This window comes from Gymnodraco acuticeps, unplaced genomic scaffold (assembly GCF_902827175.1).
Source record: "Gymnodraco acuticeps unplaced genomic scaffold, fGymAcu1.1, whole genome shotgun sequence".
NCBI classification, from domain to species: Eukaryota; Metazoa; Chordata; class Actinopteri; order Perciformes; family Bathydraconidae; genus Gymnodraco; species Gymnodraco acuticeps.
The window spans coordinates 5,136,305-5,149,313 of record NW_022990042.1 but is presented as its reverse complement, the minus strand read 5'-3'; the positions used below and the strand labels follow the sequence as shown (position 1 = coordinate 5,149,313).

General features: G+C 45.3%; 1 protein-coding gene across 8 annotated transcripts in view; it reads right to left on the bottom strand.

Moving 5' to 3' along the window:
* The window catches only part of dab1b (DAB adaptor protein 1b), a 57,130-nt gene that overhangs the window by 14,478 nt on the left and 29,643 nt on the right, over positions 1 to 13,009 (bottom strand). For all 8 annotated transcript variants that reach the window (XM_034215236.1, XM_034215235.1, XM_034215239.1 and 5 more), the window contains exons 3-7: positions 11,140 to 11,279; positions 7,959 to 8,057; positions 5,787 to 5,918; positions 4,732 to 4,851; positions 4,304 to 4,342 (exon numbers count right to left, since the gene is read on the bottom strand). In XM_034215236.1, the coding sequence (XP_034071127.1) occupies positions 4,304 to 4,342; positions 4,732 to 4,851; positions 5,787 to 5,918; positions 7,959 to 8,057; positions 11,140 to 11,279 (530 nt within the window). The remainder of the gene's footprint in view (positions 1 to 4,303; positions 4,343 to 4,731; positions 4,852 to 5,786; positions 5,919 to 7,958; positions 8,058 to 11,139; positions 11,280 to 13,009) is intronic.

Sequence of the window (13,009 nt, the reverse complement as noted above, 5' to 3'; positions counted from 1 at the left end):
CCCGAGAGGCGAGGGGGGGTGACGGTGATTTGGAGTCTGTAGCTCCGTGTAACCGTCTTGAGAAACCCAAGCAGATGTCGTGAGCATCTCCCGCTGTATGCTCCTTAGAGCCAGCTTAGATGTCACGTCTCTTCCCCTCTGAGTCTCTATTTGTTGTGTTATGGGGCCCTCCAGTGTCTGAGCACTGTGGTGCCCCATTTCGACAATCCCCACCGACACAGCGCATGCGTGTGGCGGTGGTGCCCTTACGGCTCCAGCCGGCACTGCGCATGCGCGTGACGGTGGTGCCTTTACATCTCCAGCCGGCACTGCGCATGCCCGTGATGGTGGTGTCTTCACGACCCCAGCCGGCACTGCGCATGCGCGTGACGGTGGTGCCTTTACAGCCCCAGTCGGCACTGTGCATGCGCGTGACGGTGGTGCCTTCACAGACCCATCAATTGTCCGCCCTTTGAGAGAGGCCGTAGCTGCTCTCAGAAGGGGAACAGTTGACGGACTGTTTATTGTTTTTCTTTTCATTTTTCCGAGCTGCGCCCTTGGCTCGAAGCCTGGATGCGTCAGCGGAAAATGATTTGTGACAGAAAAATCAATAAGTGTGTGACATGTGTTTATGCGGACTTGAGGATGGTGTTGAGGCATCTCTCGAGGCGGCGGGAACACATTTAGAGCTGGGGAACCGTAGACTTCCAGCTCTGTCACAGAGGGGAGAAGGAGGGGCTGTCGCGCCGCTCGCTTCTTCTTCCTCGACTGCTGGCCGAAATTCTGGGTTGGCTGCGCCTGGGCTGCAGCCGGAACCGGAGATTTTCTAGGCCAGCTCGCCCTCGTCCCCTGCCTGGGCTGGGGACTCGGGGCGGACTGCGACCTCTGCGCTTTCGGTATTTTTAACCGAGCAGGGTTCGCAGCTTGGACGAAGGGCTGCCGCTGCGAAGGCAGCGGCTGGGCCCTTCGAAGGAGGCAGAGGTGGAGGGCCTCGTCCTCCTTCTTTTTCGACTCGCATCTGCTTTGCATGGAGGCAAGAGCGGAGCCGAAAATCCCCTCGGGAACGATGGGCATGTCAAGCACATCCTCCTTTTCCCGGTCTGGGAGATTGGTGAGGTTGAGCCATCTACTGTAGCTCTTTCCTGCACCACCATGATCCCCATTGTTTTGCCCGTGGCCTGGACGGCGCAGCGTTGGACACGGAGACAAATGTCTGTGACCGCGGCCAACTCGTCCAGAACGGCCGGTCCAGGATTACTCGACATATCCTCACAGAGCTCCGCTTGGTATGCGGTTAGCAGTGAGGAAACGTTCAGAGCCCTGGCGGTCTCCTTGGCCCTTTCGGGCCACGGGATGTCTAGCCTGGACGCAGCGCGCTGACACGCGGCCTGCAGGTCCCTGCTCAGACAGGGCGAAGCTGGTGTGCTATCGCCCGGGAGAGCAGCCATCGCTCCCGGCTTTGCCGTTTGAGCCGATGACATGAAGATATATTCTTCTTGCTCATCCGAATCAGACAGGAAGGACTCAGAGGTGTCCTCTTTGTCCCCCATGTAGTCTAATTCCAGGACATTCCCCGCGGGTGAGACCATGGTGAGGTCTCGCCGGGAGCTCCCGCCTGGTGAGGCGTGGGGCTCCGTTCCCGCGTCTCTTGCCGCCACCGGGTCCCGGCCTGACACGGCGTGGGATCCCGGTTCCGCAGCTGCCGCTGTTAGTGAGCCCCAGACCGACATAGTGAGGGGCTCAGTCTCTGCAGCAGACGCCCCCGTGTCTTGATTGCCAAACGGCGAATCAGTGGACATGAGGGAGTCCTGTTCCAACAAGCTAGCTTGGTGTGCTAGCCGTCGGTGGAGGCTCTTTCGGGTGAAAAGGGCGCAATGCCCGCACGAGCCGGGGTTGTCGATAGCCTCCTGGGCGTGTTTCAGCCCGAGGCAGGACGGGCAGACCTGGTGTGAGTCTGTGCCTGCTATCTTCAACCCGCAGCCGCATGACCGAGCCTTCGAGTCCCTGACTCCTCTGGTGTGAGGGGGAGAGGCGTCCATCTTGTTTGCCTCGTGGCGTGGAGAGGACCCGCTCGTAACAGGTACGTCGTTGAGAGAAAAAGTGTTACCAACCCGTCGTTAATCCGGAGAAAAAGGGGACGGTGTGGGTCCTTTGTTCTCAAAGAATATTGACTGGTGTGTCAATATACTTCTAATCCTTTTCTCCTCCGTGAGAGAGAAAAAGAAAAGCGTCCTCGCTACCGTGGTGTCGGTAGTAAGGGGAAGCTAGCTAGCAACGGGTGCGTAGCTAGCTTGAGAAAAATCAAAACCTTACCTTACTTTCCGGGGAAAGAACGGCGAGGTCGATTTTAATACTAACTGGCGTTAGTATTACCGTCTTCTTGCGAAGCAGAAGGAGTAGCCGGCGAGCGCCCGTCGACCGAAATGGTTATATTTGGGTTCAGTCTGTGGACCGTTAAGCTTGTCCGGCTACTATAGAGATGTGCTCTGAAGCGAGAAGAGGTGTTTGAATGATGCATGCGTCGTGGCGCAAGCTACTTATAGGGGGTGATTCCCTGACGCTGACGTCAAGATCACCAGCCAATCAGGATTGGCGTAATGAGATTGATGCTTCTGTTTGCTCCGCGATGAGGCGCATCCCATAGTGAGACATCGAACGGAGTGTTATGAATGAGAACCACAGCACTTAAAAGAAGTGGTGGAATCTAGCTTCAGAACTAATGCTTGTTTGAATGCTAATGCAAGGTGAGCCTCCTGTTCAATCAGCCAGCGTTTGTAAATGATAAATTGATTTACTGAGGAGAGTCTGTTTTCTGTCAACATGACTTAAAGGTAGGGTGGGTAAGAATGGAGAAACCAGCTCGAGTGCGCTAACATTTGAAAGTACGCAGCCGAAAAAAATCTGCCACTTCCTTACAGAGCCCCTCCTCCAACACACACGAACGCGCACATGACCAATGAGGGCACGAGATAAATTTGTGCACGAGATGGAAGGCTGACAGGCAGGTAGGCCATCCAGTTATTTTAGCCGGGTTGTGATTTTTACAGCGCCACAGCTTCCACAGATGACGTTTTTTTATGTATTTATTGTCAAAGCATTTAATGTATTCATTGCTATCGGGATGTTAAGAGCATTCCATGGAATATAACAAAAAGTGTTTCTGAAGTGAATTACCTACCCCACCTGTAACAGAGTTAACATGGACACTGTGTTTGCACAAACATGTCCTTCACCTCTAACCTTGAGAAAGATAATACAAACCCCTGTAACCATGGTAACTGTACACAACAAAAATGGCAACAGCTGTAGCTTGAAAATGCTTGGGAGATACCAAAATGAAAAAAACATGACAAAAAAGAGACTATAGTTTATGACAAAAAACGAAATCAATGCTAAAGTTAACACCGTAGCTTGATTTTAGTGCAGTTAAGCACATTTGACCAAATATGTCAAAATTGAAGATTGAAATCTAATGTTTTGACTGCTGATACAGTTTGAGGGTATTTGGTCAATGTTACTGTAGGTGTTTTTAGCTTGTAATGTTTCTGTATATTAAATGAAGTCTCTCCAATTCTAAATGTGTTATATATATATACTGTAAATACTCTTTCTTTAGTTTGATGGGATCCTTTTCTAAAAGCTTAGAATAGTGTATTGGTTTGTCCCATTTTACATATCCCCATTATGTCTTATGATTGTACTTGTATTTGTGAATAAAATGAATTGTATCCAACCGTATCGGCGGCAAGAAAGTATAAAGTGAATTTCCCAAAATGTCAAAGTGCTCCTTTAAGATTCTGGCCACAGTGTGGAGTTTTGTCAACCAACATCAACATAATCCAAAGCTGCACATGGAATGACTTTATGCAAAACACACTTCTAGGGGGTGGCTGGACGTACCACTGAACATAGCATTCAGAGTAAGAGTTAGTGTTGTCTGTATTCAGTGTGAGCAAACAGAAAAAAAGAAAACATGTCAGGCAAATAAATACACAAGGCTATAAAGAAGGGGAGGGGGTAACAACCAGTCTGTTGGGGGGTGGGCATGTCTTTGGAACACAGATCAACTGAAAAAATATGGTTTTACAACACTGCACTGGCAAATGGGAGTTGAATGGTTGAACAAAACTGTCCATAGGATGGTCTTCAGTGTATTACTGGAATGGTGGAATATCATGAATCATTAATTCAAGCAGATCAGTGACTGGAGGAGATATTTAAATTGAGTTTTCTTGTAAAATTCAAAGCTTTAAGAGTGAAAAACAGCTAGAAAGCATCACAGTCAGCAGTGTTTGGTCGCTGCGCTGTGTGCCACTGGACCTACCTGGTAAACTGGGTCGTCCACTTCGTCCTCCAGGATGGTCTGTGCAGGGGTGGGATACAAGGCAGATGACACGTTTTGGTTTTTTAAAACAGTGAGACAGTGCAGCCCAATTTAGAAAGTCATTAGAAAGGAAATGGAGGAAGAACGGGTAACAAAAAATACATTTGATGTGTCCTTTCCTGCAAGCGAGCATAACAACACACATGCGTTTCCTGTCACACATACAGTACCTGACTCCAATAAAACAAACCTGTTGCATTTCCATTATATTTAGATATTCAATATAGAAATCAATGGTGCATACAAACACAGTCTGGGATGCACTTCAGAGGAAGATTTCTGTTGTGTGAATGAATTGCTGGCCGAGATGTAATGTGTGATCTCGCCTCCGAGTGGGAAATGAAACTGAGAAAAAAAACATGTCCTACCTGGTAGACTGCCTGCTCACACTGTTTGTCCTTCTGCGCTTTCTTCTCCATCTCCTCCCGCTGTTTAATGTCGTAGATGAGCGTGAAGAGGTCGCGCAGGTCGATGATGAGAGGCTCCGCCTGGGGGAAGAGGAAAACGGGGATGTACGAATATTAACAAGAGGGAAGTGAGAAAGGAAAGGAAATGGGCAATTAAATAAAAATTTGAGGAAATAAAGAATAGTTTTTTCAGAGAGATCAAGGTGAATGAAGTGCAGTGTTTTGAAAGATGGACATGTGGAGGAAAGCAGTGAGAAACAGAGGTAGAGGAGTTTTAAAATGGTCCAGAAGATCTGGGTGAAAATGAACAAGGCAGGAAGATAATTAACTTGTTTGCTGAAATACTTTAAAAGCTTTAGTAATACAACTAGAAAAAACTCTAAGGGTAAAATAGTTTCAACATTCTGAGATGATAAGGATTTGATTTAACTGTGTTATCCTCTTCTGGTGACCTTTGTGATTAAAACATTATTTATTTATTTCAGTCAGACAACTTATGTACAAATAGTAAACCCTGAACACAATTCTGAGGTGACAAACAATCTAACTGCTTGACTTCATTTAACCTCAATTAATTATTATTATTTATAATGGGGATTATCCTTTGTGATATTTTGTATTATAGGCAGCTAACCCTTAAACAGAATCCTAAGGTAACAAGGAGTTAATTCATAGGTATCATCAATTCAATTAGCCTTTATAATAAACAAATGTGTAATGTATTTATAGAATTATTTCAATCAGACACCTAACCTAAAAAAGTTCAGCCACAAAAAAAAATACTGAGGTGACAAGAACTTGAATTAACTGTGTTATAATCATCAATAAATTAATATAATTCATATGCTGAGTGACCTTTGAGATTTTTCATTTCTATAATGTATATCATTTTTGTCAGACATGTCACTTACATGACCCGATGATGTAAGTGCAGAATATGAAGATGTTGGCTCTGGTCTATTATTGCTTGAGACTTGACCTAACCTAAAGTAACCTAAAAACAGAAAATGTCATACCGACTGTGCCGTCTTGATGGCCACAAACTTGTGGTGGCTCTCCTTCCCGCAGACATAGCCAAAGGCCCGGTGGTCCCTGGTGTCCTTGGCGATGTAGCTGATCTCGTGCACTGAGTGGTGATGCATGAGCACCTACATGGCACACGTGAAGGGTTACAGAAAGGACCACATTGGCTTGATGAAAACGGAAAATCTGACAATCTTGCTCCACTTAAAGATGCAAAAGCATGTCTTGTTCCATTTTTAAATAGTGTTTTACGAGTACTGTACACTGTGTTGGCAGGGAAAGTAGGTCAGACCTACTTTAAACATCGTTGCATATTGTGGAGCCAAACGCAACCAACACAGAGGGAGGAGAGACTCAAGGGTGTTCCAATCTATATTACACAGTACTCTATAGGCACTATGGTTAATATTCAATGTATAATCCAGTCACATGATGTTTGTGCTGTGCTTTATGTCAGATTATGTCAAATCTCTTGGACTTCCTTACTTCTGTATACTCTCTTATATAAGCAGGTTTTGAGACGCTCTGATATCCAAAATCAGGAAACAATGACTTTTTTGTATAAGAAACCTCGCAAAACATAAACACACACCCAGATATACACACGCAGTAATTCAGCTGTCATTCAGGCACACCCACTTGCAGTTCCTCTATTAGCAGAGATAAGCTTAGGCACTGGGGAGGAGCTTTCATTCGAAAATTAGCCGTTTTTCAGCGGGGAGCGTCGCTGGTAACGCCTCAGATTAATGTAAAATACAAAACTAATACGACTAGTCTACTGGATTCAGCACAGAATCAAGTCAGCTTTACATAAAGTATTTCCATCACAGTGTTGCTGACACTGCTGATCCCCGTTCCCCCATAATAGCTCAAGAGGGATATTAAGTGTGGACTAGTGTTATTTACTGCCGGTAATCAGTAAATAAAATGAGGAGCATTAGGGGGCATTTTCCAAAACAACAAATGAGCTTGTCAGAAAGCTGGTGAGCTATTTGGTGGTGGCGCAGGGCTTAATGTTCTTTTTCATTAACAGTGAAAGAAGATGTTATCAGAGATGTGTGGGTTTTTTTTTGGGGGGGGGGGGGTAGATGGTTGGTGATGTGGCGGGGGGTCGCAGCCATGGGACAAACGCTGTTGCGTAATTATCAGTTTAGCTGTAACGACAGCTGAGGTGGAGCCGTGGTGTAATTAGCATTAGCGGCAATGATCATTAAGGGGTGGAACTGAGTGCTAATTATCGGTTAGCGCTGATGAGCATAGTGGGCCTATCCAGCCAACGCTACGCCCCAGGATAGGGGAGAGCCGGGCCCCCTCGATCATCCTGTAATCGAACAGCAGGCCTCGGAGCCCGCCAGGGGGATGGAGGCCAGTACGGAGGCGGAAACAGCCCATCTCATAACATCACCGTAACATTGCTCACTGCGCTATCATTAGCAAGCAGACAGGGCCTGACAGAGCTTACAGTAAAGGGCCTGCAGTAGACCTTAGATCTAATGGGTTAACCCAGTTTACTTAGGGTTAAATATCAAATACAAGACCTGCAGTGTAAAGCTGTCAAGTTCAATTGTGTCTCAAACTAACATTCATTTTCATACATCTGCAGAATATTTTCTAGGAATCTGTTATTTGTCCGGTCCATTAAATGTCAAAAAACAGTGAAAAATGTCCATACAAGTTTCTTTAAAGTCTTTGTATTTCTTGTTTTGTCAGACTCACTTTGATATGAAATAAAACAAAGCAATTAAACTACCTCCACATTTCAGAGGCTCAACATCATTTTTTTGTATACAAAATGACCTAAACAATAAATCTATCAGCATAAGCATTACCGATTATGTTTCCCTCTGTCGTCTAATCAATTAGTTACAGCTCTTAGTTCAATCTTTAGGAGTTAAAGAGCAAAATGTTATGTGGACATTCCGCATTGATATTTGGACAGGAATTTGGAATACATATGCAATTGTTTTTATTTCAGCACAACCTTGTGAATCCTCCTCCCTCCACACAGGTACTTCAGTGGGAGCAATAAGTCAACCGGGCTGACAAGATGGCGTCGGTTGGCAACCGCTGTGCACTGAAGCGTGCGAGCGTCTGCCCTCTGGATGTCCTACACTGTAGGATCACAGTACGGCAGCTGGCGAGGGCCTCGCTGACATGCTACTCACCCCTGATCTTTCACAGTAAATCTTGATCCCGCCGAAAGAGACCGTCAAGAACACTCTCTGCTTGTGCTCCCCTTTGGAACGCGCAGAGGAAGCCATTCCCTGCAGGAGATTAAAGGAAACGACATGAGGAGATGAAAGGATATGAGCTCAACATGAACGATGGTGAGCCCTCGCCTCTTCTGGCTCAGGTGAGGGTGACAGTGGGAGATGGGGGGGGTGGATATTGTATCGTAAGGTGACAGTAGTTGCGTAAGGTGTGATAGGACAGAATGTTCTTTCATGTGCCGTTTCTTGAAGCTTCACTCTCAGAGGAGTTCACACATCGACTTGTGAGCAATAGTTATTATTATTGAGGCCTTTTTTTTCGCTCCCTTTTCTTGAAGTAGGTTTACTGCACTTCAACGTGACATACACAAGTGCTAGCTAACAACAATAAGGTGAGATTTGCTGACAGAATGGATCGCTGCTGACCGACCAGCTCGCTTCGACAACTTCGCATAGTGCTGACTGAACACGGCAGCCAGCCTTTGAAGTACGTTTTTTCCCATGGATCTCAGCAGCTCACATTTTCTTTCTTACATTCTCAGCTCTAATAAAGAAAACAATTAACATTTCCACCGTGTTCCATTTGACGCGACCTGTGTGCTTGACATGTCTTTCATATAACAAAGCCTGCAGGAGAAGAGAAGAGAATAGAAGAGAAGAAGAAAGTCCTGCCTGCTGTGCTGAACACATGTGACAAAACTGCAGGACCAGTAACGCTGAAGAGTGGTCGACCTCAGCTATCCTCCACTTTAGATTTGTTTCTCTTAGGGCTCAGCTAATATTCAAAAAGACATAACGGGTTACATAAATCACAGTTGAGCTCTACTTCCGCAGGGAGATGTTAAAGCAACATATCCATCTTTACATGTATCTTTAATATGAGAAACAGAGGAGCTGAAGGAATCAAGGGAGTGTGAATAGGGTGAGGATAAAGAGCAGAAGAAGCAATGGGGATAAGGAGAAGATGAAGTAAATGAGAGAGAGGCGGGCGGGCGGGCGAGTCGATGGATGTTGTCAATCAGCTATCGGCTTCTCAATTTGGTGGATTAGTCCTCAAGGCAACGAGAGGCAGCTCAATAGAGACCACGTCGCCTCCTTTATCCCCAGTCCAGATAATAGCAGGTCTGTATCGACTGCCCCATAGACTGTAAATGGCTGCTAGCTGGTGAATACTGGAGTCATATGGAGGGCACTGCTGAAATGTCATCGGGGCGGGGGAAAAGTTGTTTTATTGGACATATACTGTAGGCGATGAGAGGCTTTGCCTTCCGGCTGCTCTCCTCTTCTCTTGGGGCTTCCCACACATTTAAGCCCCAGCAAAGAGTATGAGAAGATACTTTAAAAAAGCCATGGCGTATACGTCCTCTTTTAGAAGAAGATTTATCCCGTAGCCACCTACTGCAAAGATGCTTATGTGCTGCTATTTTCCCCCCCAACAAAGAAAGTGATAAGTATTGCCTGCCTTTTACTTTGGAGCCAAACACAGCTGGTACTGTACTTAAGAGGATACAGAATTACATTTTGAGAAGAGGAAGCATGCTATTTCTCAGTAATATGTTCTTTATATTGATAAATTGCACGTTAGCTAAACCCCTATCCGAACAGCAAATGTCAAACCTAAATTAGCAAGCGTAATTGCGCATGGTGGGTCTTTAAAGCTTTGGATTGAACTTTTTACTTTTAATAAGTGTTTATAAGTTCTACCATAAGCTTCAAAGTTTAGAATGTTGGCCTGCCTAGCATTATGCCAAAAGTAACCAGATGTATCATTTCTAACATGACCAGGGGCTGTTAAATCCACAATATTTGGTGCGTCTCTAGGTTATGTCAAAGCAGCCGATCAGGATGTTGTACTAATGGAGAAATCTGAAATGTTTCCTTAACATTCTAACAGTACAGTATTATAGCAGGAGGAAAAAGGTGTATCAAGTGCTTTTTAAAGACCCCTGTTTCAAGATTCTTGTTGCCGTTGTGCCACAGGAATATTATTACGAAAACCCAATAGTCCAACACATTTCCCATTGGACCGGAAGCCAATTGGTCCCACAGTCTTTTACCCCAAAAGCAAACACCCATCGGTCTGAAGGCTCATTGCTCTGAGAATGGGTGTTTGCTTTGTGGTAATGGACTGTGGAACAAATGGGTTTTGGACAAATGGGATTTTTTTTTTACCATTGGGTTTCCGTACAATGGGCCTTTGGAATAATGAACAGACCCGGTTTTTAAACGAGTCAGCTGAAAACATAAATAAATGAGCTTGTGGCAGAATGGTGTTGTTATTTTAAGTAGGTAGGTAGCTAGCTCTTTTCAGCCAATGCATTTACGGTAGGCGGCTATAAATGAGAGGATTGCTTTAGTATTCCACTGACTGAGATCAAAGAGCCATTGTTTTGAGAATGACTAACACCTGTTTTTGGCATGTTCGAGAATGGAACAGTTGAAAGGCCTAGCATTGCTAGCAACAATACATTTTTGTACACTACTACAAAATAGGTTGGTTGACACTCAACCCTTTCATCCACGATCACCAGTACTAACACTTTTTCTCAACTAACTAAAGGGCTCAATTTGACCTCATTTTACTTGCAACATTCTAAAGAACACAGGCTTAAATATTATCTAGGTCACATTATCACAGTTTGCATATGTCGACAAGTATATCATCGCTGTAAAAATAGAAGGCTGGGACTGACATGAGAAAACATTCAAGAGGCAGGGAGGGTTTTCTAAAAAGTGATAATTTCTAACGCAAGTGTTTGCTGTAAGCGTCTTAAACATAGGACTTTGCCTCCAAGGTCAAAAACAGCTGTGTGAATAAATATGGAGAGCTTTGAGCAATGCTAAAAATAAAGCCGCTTATTAGAGGGATATTGAGGCTGCTAACATTTTGCAACAGATACAAAACCAACCTTACAGTAGCTACATGATAAAGAGCTGCAGAATAACACGGTTGGACTTTTATTTGTTCCGTGTGGTCAGTTCTTTACGGAGCTTCAGTGAGTCCTTTACAGGAGAGGACAGCTCATATGACTCATTCAACAGACAATACAGACATGACCGGACAAGTCTTTTCCATATCTGACTGTGATGAGTGAAGGAGCTCATTGATTCCCCCCCAACATTCACAAACACACACCTTTAGCTTCATCATGGAGTCCTGGCACAGCTTGTCCCCGCGCGCCGAAGTCACCTCATCAATCCCGATCAGCTTGGCCTTGTAACGCACGCCATCTCCACGGAAACGCTTAATAAGCCCCACCTCAGTGCGGTCCTGACCTGTGGTCGGAAAAGAAAAAGAGAGGCAGAAAAATAAGGAGGAGAAAACATGAAACAAGGATGTGGGCGCGACTGAAAAATACAACTTTAGCATCATGCCCCTGCTTGAGCTATAGGAGCTGCTGTGTGTGTGTGTGTGTGTGTGTGTGTGTGTGTGTGTGTGTGTGTGTGTGTGTGTGTGTGTGTGTGTGTGTGTGTGTGTGTGTGTGTGTGTGTGTGTGTGTGTGTGGTGTGTGGGTGTGTGTGTGTGTGTGTGTGTGTGTGGTGTGTGTGTGTGTGGTGTGTGTGTGTGTGTGTGTGTGTGTGGGTGTGTGTGTGTGTGTGTGTGTGTGTGTGTGTGTGTGTGTGTGTGTGTGTGTGTGTGTGTGTGTGTTGTGTGTGTGTTGTGTGTGTGTGTGTGTGTTGTGAGAGTTGGCTGCTCCGGTATAAACATTTATGGAATAGGAAATGCAAAATGAATTGCAAATTAGCAGCAGCGAACAAAAATTGACAGAAAATTGAACTTGAGATTGAAAATGAAGTTGAATGAAGCCGGTGGACTTAATGAGAAAACAACCAGAACATTGAGAACACTCTGCGGTCGCCAATTGCAAGGCATTGTGGGGCATTCACACAGAACGCCCGGTCGGAAGGTTACGGTGTGGGGGGCTCACTCCTACTCCTGACCCACACCCACAGTTCCCATGGGTGCCATTGGTGGTGACAAACCAGCATGAATGGCTGCTATTGAGAGGAATCATCTCGGTCCAGTGCTCACCCATAATCCACCAGGCCCTCCCTGGGTGATGGACGTCGAGTGGTGGGCTGGTGGTGTGGGACAGGGGGGGGGGGGGGCATCTGTGAATGTGTCTGGTCCGGCCTCAGGCTTTATAATGTAATTCCTCACCTTCTCCATCCCATCCATTGCTGATTATTCTGTCTATCATCTCTGAAACTGCCCTGACATCACCTTGACACCGCCAGTCTTCTCATTTTGTCTCCACACTACCTGCCTTCAAACTCTTTTGATTATGACATGCGAGCTTTAGCCCAGTTTTGTGCATATGCAATGTATAAATCATCCTCACATAACCTGTGCTGGGTTTGTTATCTGCAAAACATCGTCTCCTGACACATTTACACGACGGGATTCCAGAATCAAGGTCACCATCGCCTCTGAGAATTTAACAGTTTTCAGGCCCCTTGCTCACTCATTTCTAGGTCAAGAGTCCCATACAGTGCATCCGTTAACGGCACATTTAAGAGGATAGCTGAGCTGTGTGAGAGAGAGGAAGAAGGTTTAATATCCCTAATTCAGACCGCCAAATAACTCAAAGAACGTATTACATCAAAATGACCCTTTCCCACCAAGAAACACACCGTACATCTACTCAAACACAAATGGAATTCCATCTAAGATCTAATCAATTTCTAAGGAAAATCGAAAAGGTTTGTGCAAATGGCGAAAAAAAGAAAGCGTCAAATGCAAGCACTCGTCTTGGCTATGCACACCCTCTCACTAATTCATCAGGGCACAATTCTCTAAAGGGGGGGAGGGCTTGAAGAAGCTAAAGTCATTAAAGTCGCTAAGCAAGTGAATGTCAAATCTGGGTCTAATTCAGACTTGTTTCGAAGCCAGAGGATAATGAGTGTTATATACAGCCACCGCGTACCTCTGAACATTAAGCCTGTCACTACCATGTAGAGAAATGAACATTTCCACATTGATAACAAACTCACTAAGAAGACAA